This window comes from Xiphophorus maculatus, chromosome 3 (genome assembly GCF_002775205.1).
Source record: "Xiphophorus maculatus strain JP 163 A chromosome 3, X_maculatus-5.0-male, whole genome shotgun sequence".
In the NCBI taxonomy this organism is placed as follows: domain Eukaryota; kingdom Metazoa; phylum Chordata; class Actinopteri; order Cyprinodontiformes; family Poeciliidae; genus Xiphophorus; species Xiphophorus maculatus.
Window position 1 is genome coordinate 27,775,011 of NC_036445.1, and position 22,576 is coordinate 27,797,586.

General features: G+C 42.0%; 1 protein-coding gene across 1 annotated transcript in view; it reads right to left on the reverse strand.

Moving 5' to 3' along the window:
- The window catches only part of LOC106699876 (furin-like protease kpc-1), a 205,410-nt gene that overhangs the window by 174,461 nt on the left and 8,373 nt on the right, over window positions 1-22,576 (reverse strand). The window contains exons 2-4 of the mRNA XM_023330651.1: window positions 22,020-22,176; window positions 21,251-21,426; window positions 9,586-9,678 (exon numbers count right to left, since the gene is read on the reverse strand). Coding sequence (XP_023186419.1) covers window positions 9,586-9,678; window positions 21,251-21,426; window positions 22,020-22,176 — 426 coding nt within the window. The remainder of the gene's footprint in view (window positions 1-9,585; window positions 9,679-21,250; window positions 21,427-22,019; window positions 22,177-22,576) is intronic.

The following is a 22,576-nucleotide window of genomic DNA, read 5'->3' on the forward strand; positions in this document are numbered from 1 at the left end:
AGAAGTGTAAAAGGTTCTCTTCATTAGTTCAAAGAGTGCCCACTTGCTCTCTCCTTTTGCAGTGCCATTGTCCAGGGTTAAAAGCAACAAAAACACTCCCCATCTCCTGCACACCTCTGTCCTCTGCAGGGCACGCGCATGCACACATGCACGCCGCTCTTTCACAGTCCGCCTGCCTGTGGCTTTGATGTGATAAGAGGCCGGTCCTTGTGAAGGTGGGCGCAGTAAATCAAACGGCAGATCACACACAAACCTGCGCGCACGGGCACACGCGTGCATATGTATCACTGTCAGGCCGCCATTGTCCGCTCACACTTAAATCAGAGTGGAAGAGGTTGAAAATAAATACTACTGAGAGGCGGCTGCAGTCTTTTATGTCCTAAAAGCCTTCTGCCTTTATTCTCCCTTCATGTTCTTCAATTAGACTCAATTAACAAAAGCTAGGAGCTGGTCTTAACTACCCACGAAGGACAGCTGTTATAAGGACGCTACATACGTGACATTAAACACGCAGGACAGAGGGAGGATGTGCCATGCATACAGATCGGCAGAGGGTCTGAAACCACTTCTTTTTCTTTTCTTTTTTTTTTAACGTTAGCATATAATGAGCTTTGTTCATTTAGGCTCTAAAATCAGTAGCATACATAGGTAAATCCTACAAGCAGCAAAACAGGAACACATTTTTTCATATGTTTTTAAAACACAAGGCTCACATTTCATATCCCATACAATAAGAAATGGAATGTTAACAAATACCTTTGCACCATAATACACAGAAACTTTGTGATATTTAATCTTTAGGCTGTTGATGCTTGCAGTTTACCTAAGTGGTCACATTTTACACATTGTTGTACCTTCACAAAACATAAGGCACAAGGCAATATATATATTTGGCCTTAAAGACGCAGTATGCAACTTTTATAAAAACTATATATTTTTTACATATTTGCTGAAATTGTCACTATGTCGTGACAGTACGGTGTTACTCAGATAATCTGCCAGTGCTAGAAACAACCAATCGGAGCCAGGAGGCGGGTCTTTACGCCATCAACCACAATCTTGTCCCCATCCCTCTTGCCCCCATTATGCTCTCTGCTACAGATCATGTTGTGAATGCTAAGGCTAGTTAGCATGGCCACCAATGACAGTGAATAAACAGTTTTCCTATAACAGTAAGTTGTTTCTCCACCATTAGCACATTTTCCAGCAAGTGTATGAGGTTGATTGACAGCACTAAGACCCTCCTTCTGGCTCTGATTGGTTGTTTTTGGTTGGGAATGATGCATTTCTTCAGATGGCAGTAGTAGCTCGAGGAAGAGGAGTTAGATGTTTTCACAGATTATCTGTCTCATAACGTACTGTCACGACATGGTGAACGTCTAAAAAAACACATATTCTGTATAAAAGTTATATACTGCAGCTTCAATGTCACTTTTTAAAGTAAAAATGCAAAGCTTGTTGGCTTAAGGTCACCATCTGGACTGTGAATTACGAGGGGGTTTTGGGTGTGGTCTGATGCAAGAGAGAGTGGTGGACTTCACAAAATAGATAACATCATGTGAAAAGAAGATCTTCCAAACAAATCCGATCAGGTGCCTTGTGCCTTCTGTGATGTCACCAGAGGAATAGAAGCTCCCCATCTTACATATTGATTCAATAATTCACCACAAAATACCAAAACAAATATTGTTTGTTCTACGGCAGAGAAGGAATATCTAAAATAAAGTTCGTTTATTTGACTGAAAATTCTGGCAGGTAGCTTTGGACATAAAAAAAATACATTAAACCTCCACACAGATTTACATATTGATAGATAAACAATAATGTCGGAGGGTGTGTTTGTGTGTTTGGATGCATCAGTGTCTGTCCCAAATGCCTTGTTAAAGCCCTCCAGCCCCTCCTCTTGAGAACCAGCCAGGACAAGCTGATCAATACACATGATAGGAGGCTAATCGCTCTCTGTCAAACCAGGCCCTACCAGCTACTAATGGCACATGCTCAGCAAGGAATGGATGCGTGATTGTGTTGGGGTGGGCGTGTGCGGGCGTGTGTGTGTGTGTGCATGAATTGACCTTAACAGCACATTGAGCTCTCTTCGGGGACTTTTGCTCAAGGTTGCACTCGGGGGAGAAGGTGCAATTGACAACACTGTCTGTGACACTGACCTCAGTGCCATCAGGACATTCATCATCCAACTGTCACACACGCACGCGCACGCACACACCCCGTGCTGACATACAAATACACACCGAATAAATCCAGCACAGGGTTTACATGATGCAATGGGGAAAACTAAACAAAAGGCACATCAAAGAAAAGAGCAAAAATGGCCTTTTTTATTTATTTATGCTGTTAAATAAACTGATTGCAACTTGAAGGTGCAGTTTGGTGTAAAGCCATGTTTCACATGGGTCTGAACGTCGAGCGACACGTGCAGCAATTTCTATTCCACCAGTAAGAAAGTGGAATTCACTGAGACAGTTTGCTTCTAATGGCTGCAGCAAGAAGTCTTTTTTTTTAAGCAACTGGTTTGTTCCTTTTGGTCTGTTTTCATAGCTACACGCTTACAGACATGTCACGATGTTAAGAGAAAAAGGGCAGCTATGATTGTCCCATTTAAAGTCAAAAGCTGATGTTCCCACATGTTCTATGTTTGCTCTACAAAAGGCTGTTTGTTCACTTTTAAACCTGCTAGCCTGGAAGCCCCACGGGTTATTCTCACAGAGTTCAACTGCGTCAGTACATTTTCCCTGATGTTATGGTTTCTGATTCTTTTTTCAAAATCATTGATCAGCTGGTTATCTGGAACATAATGCTGTCAAATATAGAGTTCTTTCAATAAAGGTGAGATTTTACTGTAAACAGAACGTCTGTATATCATAGCATAGCATAGCATAGCATAGTGCTGTATTAAGTAATGTTACAGCTTACTGTCATAAATTCTTTTAAACACTCATCAATCCAGCAGCAGTATAAAACTGTAAGGTTTCAGAGTTGTGACTCTCAATCAGTGGAAGTTTTGTAAAATAAATAAATAAATAAATAAATAAATAAATGAAATCTGTGACATTTTGGTTTAGCAGGAAATCTAATTGCGTACGCTACAGCCTCGGATACTTAGGAAGGCGAATCTGAAGCACTTTATAAAGGGAAATCCAACTAATCAAACACAAATGAATTTAAGATTCATGCAAATTTTACAGTACAGGTTTTGCTAAGTTGAATCTGGGAACATGCAAAGAGGATAAAACAGCGACTCGTTCCCAATTGTTTATAAAATATCAGTTTCTGACAGCAGCAAAGATTTAGGAAGAGGAAGAAACAAGACCATAATATTGAGCATGAGCTCAAATATATCTGTATAGCTGACGTCATATTCTGTGCTACCAGAGAAAGAAAAGTGTGGGGGTGTGGGTGTGTGTGTGTGGGTGTGTGTGTGTATTTTTCTGTTGTCTCGCTATGAATGAATGTACGTGGTGCATGGCAGCCAGCTGCAGCAGCCTGATAGCCGAGCCGAGCTGCCCGGACATCAGCGCTGACATTTTGGGCTCCGCCACCCGCTTCACGGCCCCATGGGAACGCCGTGGCACTTGCATCTGTGGCGGTGGTGGACGCGACTCCCACCCTCGCTCGCCGAGCCCCACCCGGCCCCTGAGCCCGTCAATCTCCGCGCCGCGCTTCCCGCGAGACCCGACCTGAACTCAAGGGCCGACCGGCCGACGTGGGCAGCGGCGAATGCTGCAAATGACCCACCGTCGCCGGTGCAACGATTGTTATACGCCTCTCCCACCAGCCTCTTTATTTAATCTCCCGTCAAGACCGAAAACCTCGACCGCAGAGAGGAAGAAACTACAGAGGACAGAGTTTGTGTGTGTTACTGACAGTAAAAAAAATAAGAGTGTGAGCTCTACAGAGGGAAGGGAGGAGGATGTGGAGCTGAAAAGAGTGAAAGAGAGGAAACAGATAACAGACAGATACACTCTGGCCCCTCCTTGAGCCTTCTTTCAGGGCTCCCTTTACCCCTCTCTCCCTCCTTCCCCTTCGTCTCTCTCCTCACGCCCCTCTTGGGCCCTCTGGTGTTGTTGCTCACTCCATTGTGTCAGCCTTCAGAAGTGCTCAGTTTGAGTGGCAGGCCGTCACAGATCAGTTCCCAGCTAAAGCGGCCCGGCAGGCCAGGGTGACGGGCCAGGAAGGGATCTAAGTGGGGTTTATCAGCGCTTCTTAACGCCTCTCCAGCTCCCTGACACAAAAGAGAGGGGGTATTAAACATCTAAAGCAAACCAAAAGGCGTGAAAGCTCCTTATAGGGCCGCGGGATTGAGGATGTGACTGGAGTCTAAAAATAAAAAATGTAAAAAAAAAAAAAGTAAGCAAGGGAAACACACTCACGCACGTACAGAGACACACGACTGAGTAGCGAGGAGGCACTGAGGGAAAACTCAAATGTTTTTATTCTGTGTAAATGGATAAGTAGGTGGAGGGGAGAAAGAAAACCAAGCAAAAGAAAACCAGCTGAACAATGTTTTCTACCTCGCTGCCTGCAAGAAGCGAATCCCATCCACAAAGCCGAGGCGTTAAGCAACGATAAATTATTGAAATTATTTCGAAAGGTTAGGAAAAATAACATTGTTCTGACTTTAAGAAGACATGTGACAGAAGAGATCAGAAAATCAAGATAATCAGAAAATCGCCAATGTTAGATTTCAACTCTCCTTTTGAAATAATTAAGAATCCTTTAAAGCAGACTGTTTACATTTCTACATGCAATTTGTGATTTTTCAATTTCCTTTTTAACCAATCTGTTCACATTTGTTTCTAAAAGATAAAATAAAAGCCCTTATTTAATACAGAACGATGAAAAAAGACCAGCCAAATGTAACACGTCTTCGTCTGATAATTAAATCCTCACACTTTGGATCAATAGTGCGGCTCGCATGATTTCACCTAAAGGTTAACACAGTCTTCGAGGCACCTAGAACTGTAATACCCCCATAATATCTCCAATAACCCAACAAAGGTAATATCGTATTAAGATTCTGTTGAGGGATAATTCACACAGGAAGCTAAAGTAAAACTGATCTACTAAGCCACTGCTTCAGATTGTAATTTGTTCTATGTGTGGATATAAATTGGAGGACATTACAGAACCATCTGGTCATGTGTTTAAAAAAGAATGAAGAAATGAACACACTTTGTGTGGAACACTGTGTCCTGCCAACTCTTCGTAGTACATGTGTTACTTTTGATGCCCTCCTGTTTTGAATAGTGCATGCATTTTGGGACCAGGGGTGTGTGTGTGTGTGTGTTCGCAGAGCTCTGACGTCCAGTCAAGTCAAGTTTATATGTGTAGCCCATTTCGGCAAGAAGGCAGTCCAAAGTGCTTTACGTCTTAAAAACATCATTTATGAATTGATTAAACAAGCATTAAGCATTCGATTTTGTCAAATTCCATCATCTGAACGTCTCTTCTTTTTTTAACTGTTTCTTTCAGTGTCTCTTAGTGGGTCAGATAATTATTATCAAAAAGTACAGCAAGTCTTTATAGCATCTGTGACAATGACTCTAATATCCAGAATCAGCTCTGAATGCCTATCAAGCAAACACTCCACCGTGTCCTTCGGGCTACACAGCCTGACACAGTGGCTGATGTTGATACCCTTATTTAACTTCTCTCCTACTTTAAGAACGTTTCCACGCCTGAGGCGTTTAGTCGGATTAAAACAAGCTGGTTCGTTTCCCACCTTGTAGTCGTTCATTTGTGTAGATGTGAACACAGCACAATGTCACTAAGATACGGGCCAAAACAACCATACCAAGACCGCTTGGAGAACGCGGTCTTGGTACGATTCCTAACAAACTTTAGAGAGGTTCGTTTATGGTGTGAGGGTGATTTGATTTTGAGCCGACAGCTGCTATGTGTTTGGTGCTAGCTTGCGCCAAATGCCTTCTGGAGGACAGGTATGCGTTACATTGTGGGACATTGCAAACGCACTAAGAAACACATGTTGTGCTTTTTTTTTTTAAAAAAGCATAAGGTTTTACCTGAAACACATCATTATGTTTAAATCCCCTATGTTTAGAGAGAATGAAAAGCTGCATTTTAAGTTAGCTTTTCACCTAGCTTAGAACATAGCATCTGCTTCCTATATTTACATTCAGCACTCCTAGCCTAGACCTATGTGGCAATAAACAGCCTGCTCTTGTCTTAGTTTTGTGATTTGCTTACAATTTCCATTGAGTGAAAGAAAACCGAACTGCCTGAAAAGCATGTTAGCAAAAATCATCAACTGATTTGGACCAAAGTAAATGAACTACAGGTGTGAAAACCCCAAGAAACCAGGAAGGTGCCAACTAAGTAAAAGTACATTTTTATCACACATCTGTTAAAGAAAATTTAGTGGATGCTCCAACTGAACATATTAAATAAATTCTGCTAATTTAAAACATGCAGTAGTTGTGGCTTTACAGGTGGGTTTTTTTTTCTTGTTTGTTTTGTGTTATGGAGGCAAAAAGGATAACAAATAAAAACAACATTAGTAATTTTAAGGATAATCCAAATTCCGCACGTAAATAAGCTTTTGAAAGAGGAAAAACCTTCCAAGTAATTTTAACTTACCCATTGTCTGTGCTGGCATTCTCGTTGCCGTTGGCTGTTGCGTTTCATAAATAAGAAACTTGAATTCACTAAGCAGAATAAGAAGAAAATAAGGGGGGGGGGAAATCCAATCTCAAGCCTGATACATGTTGCAGCAAAAGATTTACTGTATGTGCGTATTAAGTGTGTAATACACCACCGGGGGGGCCAGTTTGGGTATGTTTGAGGCTGGCGGGGGGGCTTGTGCCGGAGACATTTTGGAAAAGGTCAGTGTGGAGTTCAGTCAGAAACATGCTTGGGCATTTTTAGACTGAAACTGCATGAGGTATGATATAGACAGATCAGATCAGAGTCACTGAATGGAGTCAGTAAGACAGAGAAGGAGAAAAGGAAACCCTAATGAAGGAAGATATAGCACATGATGTAGTTGTGTGAAATAATTAGGACAGAAAGTAAAAACTTGGGTCATAGATGTCTCCTGCTATGTTATAAAAATCTGAAAAAAGAAATTCATTGGATGCACTTTATAAACAAAAACAATGTTTTACTTATTAAACAAAAGAACTGAACAAAATGTAACTTAAAATAGCACTATATAAAGTTAAAGTAGATAACATTAGAGATGCAGCCAATATGTGCTTGTAATATACTCTAAATATAGCAAAATAAAAAGTATTTGATTGGCATAGATGTGATATTTGTGATAATCCAAATGTTTTAGTGTGTTGGTAACAGATAACTTTATGTTATAAATTGAAAAAATGAAATAATGTGTGACATTGTTGTGTAAATACTCCAATAGCAATGTCAACTATGTCAAGTTGGTTTTTAATCTGAGGTCGCAGAACGCTGAGGTTCTTCATAAATTCAACCAAAAATTTAAATAAGCAAATATTTAACTTGAACAAGCAAACGGAGGCTAACTTTAGTGTCTGTGTTTCATTTGCAGGTTCGCAGAAGAATTAAACTATTGGTATAAGGAAAATTTTGACTTAATTATTTTTATTAGTCTGCAGACAATCTACTCTTTACTTTAGAGGGGATCTTTCCCAAAAAACGTGAAGAAGTAAAACTCGTTCCACTCCAAAAAGTGTATTTTTTTCCAACCTCATTGTAAAATTTGGCTTTGTTTTTAAAACCATAAAAACTAAAAAACAGGATAACGAAATCTACATTTACAGAGCACATATTCACACCTACTCAGACTTAAGGATCTTAAATAAAATCGCAAAACAAATGCCTGGTATTTGATCTGAATAACAGTGAAATTCCTATTAGAAAGATATAAAAGCTTAAGAACAGCGGGCAGGAAAAGCTAAACGTATTTGCCTCCACAGCCGTATTTGTGCAATCTATTAATTTACAACTCATTAGAAAATGTGGAACATTTTCATTTTAACCTAAGTTATGAAAGTAGAAAAGTAATTAAAGTAACAGTTTAATGAAATCATGAACCATACATAGAGTCACTGGAGATTATGCATAAATTACTTCAATTAATCAGATGCACACTGATCCAGATGATAACTCTAAATCAGAGTTAGGAATATTCCTCTCTTTATTTTCTACTCTTTTTGCTGCTTGTATTTGCATGCCTGTCCATATATGTGCATGTGTGTGTGGGGGTGTGTGTGTGTGAGTATGCCCACATGTGTGTATATATGTGTGTGTGTGTGTAAAGCTGATTTGTGTGTTGTGTGACTGAAGGGGAACGCGTTGGGGAAGAGTCCAAAGGTCTGGTGCGCCCTGGAGAACGTGCGTGGCCAGAGCCACATCTCAGGCCCTTCCTCTCATACTGCCTCCTTCGCCCCGCGCTGTCACGGGATATCTCCGAGGGTGACGGTTTCCCTGGCAACTGCAGCCCGGTCAGGAGGCTGCATTGTGCGTTCAGCCGGTGATGCAGAACGCTCTGCTGAAGGTGGGGTAGGCTAAGTGATAGTGGGTGGTGCAAAGGGGGACAGGAGTATAGGGAAAAAAAAAAAAAAAAAGAACATGAACATGCTTTTGTGCTCCGCTCGCCATATAATGTTTAATGTTCTCCTTCTAATCAACACTAGACACCAATTAGAAGACTAGTTCTGACAATTGGGTGAAATCAGAACTGATGCCAGTGTGTGAATCTCTTTGACACAGCCAGGACAGGCTACTAGCAGTCTGCTAGCGGCTGCTTTTGACGGAGACGATTGTGTTTACCACCCAGGGCGCCTTTGTGTCAATGGGTGGCAGGAGGAATGGGAAGCTGAGATAAATGTTTTTTTTTATTATTATTATTAATTATTTTTAGAGAGTCAACAGGGATTGGGCTCCCCCTGTGTTCTGCCAATTCAGCACTGATTTTCTGTGTCGGATCGGTACCAGCCGATACTGAGCTTCAGATATCTGTACTGGTATCGGAAAAGCAAAAGCTGGATCAGTGCAGACCTAAACTTTCTGCATGGAGTTTGCATGTTTTCCATGTGCGTGCGTTGGTTTTCTCCAGGCACTCCGGCTTCCCGACATAGTCCAAAAACACGACTGTCGGGTTAACTGGATACTCTAAAGTTCCCCCTAGGTGTGATATTTGCATGCATGGTTGTTTGTCTTCTGTGTTGCCCTCTCATGTACTGATGATCTCTCTTGCCACTCACCCAATGATCACTGTACATAGGCACCAGGCCCCCGGTGACCATGCACGGACAAGCCGCTATAGATTGATGGACAAACATGAACTTCTGGTGCTTTTTTAATATCAAGGCAAAATTTAATTGAATCAAACCTGGAATAAATTATTTTTAAATTGCTGACATATTTATTAAAATGCACTTCGGATTAAAACCCATCTGTTTTCTCACATATTCAAAACATAGAAGGAGGTTCTCACCCAGGGTGACGGAAACAAGAACCACTGCTTATCTCTACACATCTGTTTAATTCTCCATGTTGAAGGGATTATGTCGCTCTGCTGTACAGTAAGTATCTACCCCCTGCTCCGGGTCAGACACAAACACTTACCCCTGCTGCAGACAGAAGTCTCCCCTCAAAGGTGACTCTATCAGAGCGCCCCCTGCTGTCCCTCAGGGTGTACAGGCCCTCCAGGCTGCCAATCTGCCAGGGAGAAAACAACACGCTGTTAAGCTAAACTCCTAGCTAAACTACTGCATGAGATATACAGTAGCTTGGAGCAGCATTTGCTGTGTTCCCTACTAGAATTTGCTGTAAATTACATTGACAATAATATATGCTTGTGGAAAAGGTGTAAGAATTATTTATTTTATTTCATTTTTTTTGTAAAATCACAACTTTGTACTCGTCGATACCTACATGTCGTATTCAGCTTTAATCACCCTCGTGACCCTTCGCGCTACCTGACGGCGCAGTACCCCCGCCCCCACCCGCCTCCACCCTCCGCCACCTGTCCTGTGTGGGGGGTTTTTTCCCCGATTGAGCCGAAATCAAATAGCGCAGAGTTTATCTAACCTTATCCCAGGCTTTTCATTTCCAAGCCTTATAAACTCAATCGTATTGACCGCCTGGGAGAGTTAGAGCTAACTAAGTGAAATCTACTCGCCAGCGCCGCGGCGCATGTTGTGTGTCTCCACGGCGCGTGCGTGTGCGCGCGCGCGCGCGTGGCTTGCTGATTCTATCTTCCTTCGCTTTCATTCTCTCGATTCTCTGTCCCCGAGGTGCATCAGGGCTGAGACTGCCGAGTAAATTGTCCCAAATTGAGTTCCCTCTTGCCGGCAGATACAGGCCACATCCCGACCGTTTAGAACGAGCCAGAGAAAGAAGAGGAAAGAGAGAGAGAGAGAGAGAAAACAATCACAGCACACATCACTCGCTTGAAAAATTTCTATCTAATTTCTTTCCTTGGCTTTCTTTCTATTCACCCTCCCTGGCTCTCCTTCTTCTCTGCAGTACTGATTTCCCTGCTGCCTTTCTGTCTTCTTGCAGCACATTATTCTTCTGTCTCTCAGTCTTTATATCACTCCCTCTGTGTCTTCGCTTGTCTTTGTCTGCTGCCACAGATGTACATCCGTCTTTTCTCGCTCAGCTTGGCTTTTTCTTCCCCTTTGATGCCCGGTCTCCTTACTCCATCTTTTCTTTTTTCTTTTTTTTCCCCTGTCCTCTCCTTCAAACCCTGCTACCTTTCTCCCAACAATAATTTCTCTACGCCTTTTTTTTCCTCTCACCTCAGTTTCAATCCCTCCTTTGCCTTCTCATTCCTCTCTCTATGGATGGCTGTACCCGGTGACACAGTACCCATCAGCACAGACGTCCTGGGTGGAGGAGTCTGGCTCTGACAATAATCACACAGCAAGTTTATAACACTGGCAGCCCAGCTGAGTAGAGCTGAACTGAGCACACACGACTCCCATGATGCCAGCACACTCCATTTAACTCGGCAGGGGGGCTGCAGGCTGGCTGGGGTGGGAATGAAGCATGAGACAGATATGGGGATGCCTGCGTGGGAGTGTGTGAGTGTGTGTGTTTTTTCTCCTGTGGTTGGGGGGGGCTTATGCTGGAGCAGTGTCTGAAGACAGATATGGAAACAGGATCTGGAAGGATGGTTATAGCTGATACTGCAGCTGCCGGGGGGATGAAGGATTTGGGAGTTTTAGGTATAAGACGAAACTCATTCCGTAAGTAGACACTCACGTCCAGCAAAAACTCCAGTAGAAAAGTCCCAGCAGCAAAAACCCACTGACATACGTGAGATTAAACAGTCCTTCCACGACAAACTTTAAGACATGTGATTAACATATTTAAGGCCAGTCTTCTTTTTTTTTAAACCTATTTAAGACATTTTAAGGCCTTAGTTTGAGATATATGAATTTATGACTTTTAAAGACCATTTTAATGCCACCCCAAGTGAATTTTAAGACTGAAAAAAAAAACATAAATACAGGAGACGGATGGGAAGTCCTACTGTATGACAGTCAATCATAGCAAACTAGCAAAATTTCTGGGTTCTGTTTGTGGCTCTTGGTAGCAACTTTGTGTTTCTCACACTGTATACAAATTTCTTTGCACAGAATGCACCTTGAACTGTATGGGTTGGCAACAGAAAAGAGCCAGTGGGGAAAATGAATATCATCCAGTCAAGTGGCGATCAATACTTGTGATAGAAGCAAGACAGCTAGCTAGCCAGGGTATTTCGGCAGCTAGCTAGCGATAGCCTCAATCAGCTCGGGTCACAGAACAGAATCGAGATATCTGACTCAAACTTTTGCCTGACAGAAAAGTCCCACTGGAATTTTGTTAGTTTGAATGTGATTGCTTAGTTTGTTTACTGCTAGTTCCAGTACGTATGGATCTAGCAGCTAGCCAACTAGCCAAATATGGTCTCATTTTATAAAAGTGAATTTTGTCATTTGTTTAGCAGGTTTTCAGTTTTGACAACAAAAATTATTTGGGCCTTTGAATCCAAGATAATATAAGGTTTTGATGGAATAAGCTTCATCTAGGTACATTGTAGCTACAGCAATGGAAAGGCAGCCACTGCACAAGTAAAATAAACAAACAAAAAGAAAAAACGAATGCACGTACATACTTTCAGAAAATTCAGTTATAAAGATTAGAGAGCTGTTTCAAACACATCGAAAACAAACACATGCGCACACATTTAGTAAATCTACACATTTTTGCACCCCATCAGAGCAGGTTGGCAACAAAACAATATGAGGCCAATCAGGAGACCATTGGTGTGGTTCTCCGTTTGCTAATGAAGGCACTTTGAAAAGGTAATCTAATTCACCAGCCGCAATTAAGACTGGTGAGCGCCTTGTCACTATAAATTATCCACTCTTTCACTCATGTTCTCCGGGGCGGACGCTGAGCTTGCCTGACACACAGTACCATTGGACAAATCCACCCGATCTGCCAGCCACTAATCATGGGAACACTAATCATGAAAATGTTCAAACACACACAAGCATGTTCAACTGTTCCACAATGGACTAGGTAAGCTTGGCCCAATTTCACTATTCTTGGCGAGACCACATAGACGGCTAAGATAAGAAGGAATTTGGATGTCAACGTATATGGAAATCAAAATTGTTACCTTATAAACCTATCTGATATATGGAAAATGTTTTCATTCATGTTAAATATTACAGGCTACAAAAGTTAGTGAAGTGACTCCCAGTTATTTATTTGGATATAAATAGCTGTCAGGTGTTTTCAAACTGATACACTGAACTGTAAAAGGATTTAACCTTTAAAGGGGCGGTATCATGTAAAATTGACAATTTAACTATTGAGCTTTCCTCATCAGAAACATACCTAGAGTGTTGCCTTGATTCTTTCATGCACGTTTGAGAAATCCTTTAATATCCTGTGGCAACCATTCAGCTGGTCAAAAACACCTGGATTCACATAGCAACTCCTTCTAGACGAAGCTCCTCCTCTGGGCTGCAGTTTCCAAGCTTTCGAGCTTTTGCCTCACAGAGCAGTCCTCTCAGCTCCTTCAGACTAGCCAGCAGCAATTAGCAGACACCTGAGGGAACTGCACATCTGCTGAGTTCATTATATCAGCCACTTTTCGGTGCCAAAGGGTTAATAGAGGAGCCATGTTGTGATGACTTCCTGAAGGCGGAGTTTCAGACAGAGGCCCAGTTTCAAGGTTTTAAATTGGTAAGTTAAATTTCTTTTAAGGCATAGTTGATATAGCATTTCTAAGACAACTGAAGGTCAAAATAGTTACTTGATTATGCTATAAAATGGCAACATATACCTGGAAAACACACAATACCGCCCCTTTAAGGTGCTTGTTGGGTATTTTTACACATCAACTCACCCATTCAGATTCACAAACACTGGCACAGTCCTACAGCTTAGGGTATCATGGAGTATTTTAGGGTTGTCATCCAACTTGGGGTTTAGTGTCTTGCCCAAAGCTGGAATCCAACCAAGAACCTTTCATTTGCTGGACAACTTCTCTTCTGATCCAAAGCCACCCCATCATACAGTACAAAGAAAGAAAAAAAAGACAACCACTTAAAGTAAAATACATCAATTCTTTGGTAGGATTGGGTTTTGTTTAAGTGCAATAATGAAAGGCAGAAGCTTTGGTCACTTGTACCACTGTTGTTCTGAGGACAGCTTGAATAGTCAGTCACACCTTCAAACCACCAACCAGATTTATAATCGCTGCTATTCAACAGCTTCTTTCCAGGTAGTCGGTTTTAGTCTGGGTTGATCCCATTACATGGTTATAAAGCCGTTAAAAGAAAATGTTTGATGTGATGGAAATTTACTGTGATTTTAACAGTAAAGTCCACAATTAATAATACTCCTGACAGGTTAATGTTTAAAGTTATCTTTTAATTTGACTATTACAAAGGAATCATTTTTGTTTGGCCATGAATGATGCAAAGTTGGCCCACTGGTAAATGGAGCTGACGCAGATGGACTTTCAAAGACAAATTTATGTATTTTTAATAGGATGTTAGGTACTACATGAATAGTTTTCTCTTTTTTTAGGCATGTTTTTTTGCTTTTGTTTGAATTAGTAAGTAGGGCAGCAAACATCCAGTGACTTTTTACTCAAAAAGAAAACAAGAAGAAGAAGAAAGAAGTAGTTTGTCACACCAATCTCAGCTAAAAACAACATGGTTTTTCAAAACCAAATTCTGTTTCGTTACAGAGAATGGAACAGGACATCATCTAAGACCATCTTTTTGTTGTTTTTTACATATGTGTTGAAATATTCACAAATTGCAGCACAAATTTCTGCAGTTGCACAACCCTTAATTCTTTATCAACTTTGTTTCACAAAGTTATAAGGTGAATTTAAGAGTACAAAATATTTTTTGCCCAAATTAGGGATATTCTGTCTTTATTTTACCTGAAGGGTCTGCAATATTTACAATCCAAAGAGCATTTTAACCTCCAGTCCAGCTAAATAAAACTCATTTACATCCTGTTATGTTACAACCTTTTGAAAAGAGACTGCTTTGATTTTTGATAAATATCCACTGTTGCAAACTTGTCATTTTTGAACACCAATTTTTTTTTTCTAGCTGAAGTAAAACGTAACATTTTTGCAAAAGCAGGCATTGATAAATGTTTTTGTCTAGACTGTCGATATTGGTGATATCGGTGTGCTGCAAATGTAAAAGAAAGTTCAGAGTTTCCAACCTACTGGTAAGAAACATAGATCTAAAAATATATTCCTGGTAATTTTTAGTATCATTATGTTGTGGGAATTCAATCACAAAATTGCATTAAATCTATGTTCAAAAGCTTTTGTGGGTGTAGCTCCTCGTAACAATCAATAGTCACACCAGTCTTTCTCATTTAGCGTCCGCAAGAGCTGAATAGCACGCCGTCGAAAAGGAAACACAACAACAACACAGCAACACAAAGAGGGACTTGATGGAGGAAGCATAACGTGCAACCAAAAACAAACACAGACATCCAGAGTCATTGAAGCAGTGTGTGAAAGCTGTTTGAGATGGTCCACCCTATGGAGAAAGCAGCAGCGTGTGTGTCTGCTAACAGCCCCACAGAGATGGAGGGCTCCACAGGCTCTGCTACGGAAAAGCAGGAGACAGCGGAGGGACGGGGGCTGGATGATGGAGGGCTATGCTAGGGGTTAAACGGGGTGAGCTGTTAAGCTTTGTTAGTTACAGTATTGGCAGGGGATGTAGCCACGGAGAAGGGCTGGGCTCCGAGTTCAACAGTCCATCTTAAAGTGAAAAAGAATAAAGTTATAGGAATTCTTAAACAAGCCATAAAACCATTTATCTCATGTAGTTTGGGACTGAATTGCACAAGAGGTATAATGTGGTATAATTTTATAAGAAAAGAGACATTTTACAAATGTGCAATTGGATTGCACATTTGCAATCCAGTACTGTATAGAACCGTTATCTGGTTCTATACTGGTAGTATAGGACAGTGGCCTGGAAAAGTACAGTAGCCGTACACATTGAACTTTTCACAACACATAAATTGAATCTATTTTTCCGTGGTAAACCACAGCAAAATGTGGAAGGCCAATGGAACATGGTTCTACCAAACAGAAAGGAAAAGAAAATCTAAAACTGGGCAGTGTTAATTCGTATTTAGGTCCCCATAGCCCATACTTTGTAGAACCAACTATTCAGTCATAGCTGTGGGTGAATGTTTTGTGGCTTCCAGTATGGCAGTATGCTGGAAGGTGAACCTGCCATAGTGGCAGGTATGGACATACAAAACATAGAAACATTTTGCATGTCAACATTTGTACTGCCCCTAAGAAGCAACACAACGTGATTTTGTGAGTAATTTCCCATTTTTCTCTTTCATTTCCAGAAGCATTGTGTGTGTGTGTTTGTGCGATTCACGCGTTTCTCCCTTCTCTTGGAAGAAACATTGTCTTTTATCTTCTTTATCTATCTGTGTTTCCCTCTCTCTCCATTTCAATATTGAAGAGAGTTTTATTAAGGGGCTAGACTCGGATGTGCTGAGGCGCTCTCAGTAATTTTCCTACAAAGTGCTTTAATCCATCACACGGCCAACATGTGGCCTTTGCAGCCATACATCATCCGAGCCCACAGAGAGCGAGCGGGAAGTTGGAGCATAATTTCTGCTCTCCTCCGCCCGCTCGCCACCTTCTACTTCTTCCTTTTTTTCCCCCTTCTTCTTCCTCCACGCTTACCTTTGCATTTCGCCAGAGATTCCCACCTGGGAGGGGAAACCTCGTCTTCTGCACATATCCCACAGTCTGGTCCTTCTCCCCATTTAAAAATGAAAGTGAGGCATGTGCAAAGATGGAGTGGGGTGGGGGCCGGCAGGGGAGGTAAGCAAAAGGGAAAATGAAAGAGATTGAGATAGGAGTGAGAGAATGAGGGAGTGGATGAGTGTGAGGTTGAGTGAGAGAGAGCGAGAGAAAGAAAGAGATAAGGAGAATGGAGAAAAATCTTACTCAATTCACTGAAACGGGGGACAAAAGCAGGTGATTGGGAGGTTGCGTGCAGGTGTGTGTGTGTGTTTATACGTACAGGCTTCTGTGTGTGCTGTGCGTAAGGCGTGAGTCTTCGCGCTTGCAAGTGGAAGCAGAAACAGAAAGAGAGAGAGAGGGAGAAACAGATGAGGAGGGAAAATGAAAGTGCTGCATTTCCCAGCATGCAGCTGGTGCAGCGCTGCCCTCCGTTTTGCCCCCCGGCCAACACCTGCTTCCATTTCGCTTCCTCCGCCCTCCTCACACCGAGGAGCAGCGATGAACTCTGGGCCCCCTGACTAATGGAATGGGCCCTCGCTCCCGACCATTAGAGGATTGGTGTCCCTTTTTGGCACCCCTGAGTGCCCCTACAGTACGGAAATAAGTGAGGCCAGGGTGAGGGAGAAGATAGTGGCAGGTTAGTCTTTTTTTTCACTTTCCCTCAACACACACACACACACACACCCACCCCCACACCTGGTTGTAATGCAACAGCCTGAAGTAATCCAGCCAGAAGAAGGCTTGACATTGCTTAGCATCCGATTGGGGCTACCTTAGAAATTCCGAATCAGGTGCAACGCTACAAGCTATCAAAGAAAGAGCCCCTTCCCACCTCCCCTCCCCGAATGACGGCAGCATGTTTGTGTGATTTCATTTAGCTTTACCTCAATTACGTCTTTACTCAACGAAATGCACACCTCAGCCGTGCAGGAAATGGGGTGGAAGCAGGGAGCGGATTGAGGTCTGAATCTCTTGATGAGCTGGTAGCCTAGCTGCGCCACGCCACGGTAATGCTATGCTAATGGTATGGTAATGACATGCTAATCTGCCGGCAGTATTCCACCTCAGCGGAGGGCAGGGGAGGCCTTTCACCACTGGATGGAGACCAGGGACTTCCTGAAGTCAGAGTTTGACACACACACACACGCACGCACACACAAACGCGCACACGCATGGAGTGTGATTCTTGTAAAGTGGTGATTTCGTCTCGAATAAAAGCAATGACAACTGCACACCTAATCTCCCTTTAATCGGATTTGCAGACTCTTAACTAAGCAAGAAACAATACGTGTAAACAATGCACGTATCAGGCGGCGCCGGCGCTACTTCAAACTGGGTCGGCTGTAATGTGAGTAAGTAAGCCTGCGAGCTTTATCGACGTGTAGCATCGAGTCGCAGGGCTGTTGTTTTGTTGCTGATACAGCAGCAACCAGAAAATCATCCATTTTAGATTGTGATCAGGTTCTTTCTGGATCTGTGATAGCTGCCATTACCTGAGCAGACAGAGTTTTTCTTTTTTTTTTTTCCTTTTTTTTTTTTTAACTGATATGTGATGATAGCACAACATCACAGCAGCCATGACTGAAGATGAGACTTATTAACACACAGTGATGCATCACATTGCTACAATTTACTGCTCCCCTATCCTGTCGGGAGCAAGATTATTCTGCGTTTAATATAAAGGATTGCTGACAAACTACAACATACACTATAAGTGTAGATAAACAAAACACACAGATAGAAAGCGCTCCATTCTCTCATCAACAAAACAGACAAACCCGGAACAGCAATGCATCACAGTAAATCTGTCCACGCAGGCATAGAGACATCATCTCAGGTCTTCCTCCTTTTGTATTTCTTTTTTTTTTTTTTTTTTTTTTGCATTTTATAGTTACAAAAGGAATACGTCAAGTCTGCACAATAGCGACGCACGATGACATTTTCCTGGATGCCGTACACTAAAAATCAAAGAGACCAAGCAATGCGTTGAGTGCCAGCTCGGAGACATTTGATTCCCATTCCGCTCCTGCTGCATTAGCTCGGGAATGCCAACAGACATCACGATCCTCTCAAGCTGGCACTGGGCTTGTCAGACTCTTTCCATTCCGCGTCGACGTTTTCAAAACTGTATCGCGTATCAGAGCGCACTGTGAAGCCCTGACGCTTCTCCTCGATACGTTGGTATCTGCCGCAACGCGAGGAGCAAATCGCAGGTGACACAATTAAGCTAGGTTTGACTTAACAAAGGCGATTTAGTGTCGCTGACATTTAGGATCAGCCTCTGGCGATGGGCATGTAAAAGATGCCAGTCAGCAGATTGGACCTGGAGGTTGGTGGGAGGGGGGAAAAGGGAATCATGAAAAGGGAAGCTCATCAGTGGGTGCATTGGTGCTGAGTTGGACACCACAAGGTGTAAATGTTCCTCACTCAAAATCCGAATAAAAGTAGCAAAACTGATGGAAATCATCTTCATTTTAGTTATGAAGCAAGCTGCAATTAAATCAAGGGATTAAAGGGTAAGAAAAGGAACCAAAACACTAGAATAAATTAGGAGTGTCCGTGCGGATACAGAAGGGACAACGAGAACGACAGAGACAGGCAGAGAGGAAGACACAGGGGTGGACTGTCCAATACTCATGATAAAGGTCAAAGCCATGTTTTATTCATGACTCAGGCGGCGGCGGCGGCAACAGAGCAGCAGGGCCAAGGTTACAAAGAGCTGCCGTCCCCAGAGGGAAAGCAGCACACAGCCTCACACCAGGCTGACACTCCCAATCACTCCCAATCAATGCTGTCAGAATGCACACGCACGTATCAATAAGTCACGTCTGAGAATGAGCGAAGGGTTGTAAAACTGTGCTTTTAAATGGATGATATCTAAATAAGTAACTTTAGAGGGGAAGTTTGGATTTTATTATGTTTAAGATCTTTCATCCAGATGTTACTGGGTTTGGTCTTTTTCATACGTAAAATATAAAGGTAGGACGAAAGTTATTAACTTTTTGGAAATACCAATCTTTAAGCATTGAGCGTACTTTTCATTAAGCCTGCATTTCTGTACAAAATGTTTTTTTTATTGGTTTGATTGATGTAATATTACCATTTTAAATGTCATGTTTTATATTACCTGTAAGAGGAAAGTCATCATAATTAACAGAAATAACGGCTTTCAAACATCCATCTGTGTGGAATTAATCTATATAATGTCTATCATTTATTTAGCGATGAAGTTCCTGAATAAATGGGCTTTTCAATAATATTTTTGATTTATTCAATAGGCCTCTATATGGTGACAGTTTTCAAGTGCTAATTTTGTGGAATACCAGTTTAAAGAGCATCACAAGTGTACCAAGCTGAGATTAGCTCGTAAATAATCAGAATTTCTGTCCAGACAGCTAGCCTGCATTCAACAGCTTAATAGTTTGTAGCTGGCCAACTGCAGTTGGCAAAAAAGTGAGGTACTTTAAGCCTTCGTGCAGTGACTGACCAGATATTTTATCAAACTGCCAAATTTTCTCTTTTTACAAACGAGGGAAAGCTGTAGTTTCAACAAGTGAGGGAGGCGGGGAGGCGGTAAGCCTCAGCGGCTTAGCCAAAAGAAACTACAGCCACTATCACTGGCATCTCAGTAAAATGACTTGAAACCATTGGAAATTATGTTAGCTTAAAAGTTTGAAGACATAGCTTCTTAAAACTCCAGTGTTCTCCCAATAACCAATAACTACCAATACATTGAGACTGATAATAACCTCCATCTGGCTAAGTAGCTAATGTGTAACAAGCTGGCTAGTCATCTATCTGCTTGGGTAACCAGTTAGCTTAACAAAGCTTGACAAGTGTGTGGTTTAAAACAATGTTAAAGTAATAACAGGAGAAGTTAGCGCTCATTTAGCTTTCAGATTATGAATGACTTTATTTTAAGCAACTGGAAATACTTCCAAATAGTTGAATTTGTCGCTCTTAAGCGAGGGACAACTGCTGTAGCCTTCTTTAAGCTAGCTTGCAGATGTTGAGAAGTGGTAGAGGCAGCAGTGAATTACTCAGTGCTTTAGCATACCTCGATACTCCAGATGTAACTATTAAGTTTTGCTTTTTAAAGATGTGAAACGGTCGAAAATGGATTGAATGGTACACCTAACTGCTTTGAGGGATCCTCTCAATGACATGTCTATAAGCTGTGGATGTAGGATGTGTTTTATGCTAAGAGGGCGGAAAATCACCTGAGTGTGACAGAACAATGAGAGAATAGCTTCCAGTCCCTTACTTATCTTGATTTTTAGATCATTTGAGGAATCATTTAAGAAGATCCAGATGAAAGACTGAGACATCACATTCACATCTATATCTTTCAAAACCTTTAACCTATTCTTTAACCATTCTCTCACAGGAAAAAAAAAACAGCACACCTCACCAAAACCTGACTCTTGGTCTTTTTCCTTTCAAGTCAAGACCATTTTTAAAAGAAGTTGACACAGTTTCAGATTCAACAACCAAAGTAACCTTTAGAGTATTAAAATACGGAATGATTTCAGCAGGACAGATTACAACTCTGGCAAAACAGTTAAAGACCCAAACATCTCCAGTGGCATCCAGCTGAATCCTGCGACGCATATAGGAATTTCTCACAGCAGAGACGAGCTGCCTGCTGATAAATTTTGTGTATTTGCGCATGACGCCATGTGTCTCCTTATGCGTGTAGGGCGCTCGTTTGTGTACGGGGTGTTTTAGTCTGCGAAGGCGCTTCTCTGAGCATCTTTGATCAGATATGAAATATTCTGAAATGCTGCTGTAATTTGATGAAAGTCAGATATCCCTCAAGTAGGAAATAGAAGTCAGCACTTTGGCAGCTCTTAAAAAGAAGAAGAAGGAGACGGGGGAAAGAAAAAAAAAAAAGCCCACGCTTGCAGAATTTTTGCTACTATGCGGCCTCATAGGTGGAGGACGTAAGAGGGGTCTTCAACATGCACTGACCCGCTGTATGAACTCCAGCCCGTGCTGCTCGGCCAGAGCTCGGACGGCTGTGGCGCCTCCTCTCATCTGGACGGCATAGAAGACGTGGCGGTTGGTCCCATGATGCCCCTCTGTGGTCGCAAGGTTCCTCTGCAGCAGGATGCAGCACACCAGTAAAGATCCACTGAACATGAAGCCTTTAGCAGGAGGGGGAAAAAAGTCAAATAAATCCCATTTTAATGAGCACTTACGCATGCCATTTAAACGGCAAAACACCAAAGCTCGACGTAATTGCATCACCAAGTTATTTTGGAGCTTTTTTGAACGAGGTGGAATAAAACCTTTAAATACAGGGGGGGGCGGGGGGGGGGGGGGGGGGGGGGGGGGGGGGGAAATAAAAATCTCAAGTATTCTCAACATTAATGTAGTTGATGATGATTCGTAGCAAAATTGTATTATTAAAGGGATTTCTGTGATCAGTGTACTATATAATAATGAACATCAGATATATATTTTCACTAGTATTGAGAGAAATGCATTTCTTTCCCTTCTTTGTTTCTGAACGCATATAGACAAAAGGCTGCTTTATGAATTTTCATAGCAACCTCTGACAATTATCAGCAGAATTTAAGCGCCATCTCTAAGCACACAAAGTGAGTTTCCAGTGTGGGATCCATGCAGCAGACTAATGAACATTGGCAGTTGTGAAGCAGTTTGCCCACAGCCACCTCCTCTGTACTTTTGCATAAAATCCGCTGCGGCTGCCACCTACAAGATGTGAGCCACCCACCTGTAGCCGCACAGCCCCGAAAAACGTCCAGGAGAAATCTCTCACCCCGCGCGATGAAAGCGAGAACTCTGGCACCGGGGGGGCCCCGAGCGAGACAACGCGCTCTCTCCAGTTCCCAACCCACACGTTTAATCTCCTGGCCTTGATGCAAATACTTCTGAGAGGAGGAAAAATAAAATGAAAAAGAAAAACTGCAGCACTGAGCCGAACTAACTTCCCTGTTTAAGCAAAACAGGAACTTCATCTGTCTGGTGTTTGGTGTTTTCTTCTGAACAATGATGGAACGAAAAAAAAAAAAGTGTTTGCCTCACACTTGTCACCCAAAACTAACCAACCCGACGGTCAAACGTAGAGTTGCACGTGAAATGCTTCAGCTTCCACTCATTGCACAACATAATGTGTAATATTAGGACTAGTTAAGAAAACGTCTCTGCAAACTCAGATGCATTATTCATCTGCGTTGCAGAAGTATTCATAACCCTAGAACATTTTTATTGTTTGTCTCATTTTATTGGGATTTACCACAATCTGTACTTGGACTAGGACAAAGCTGTTGT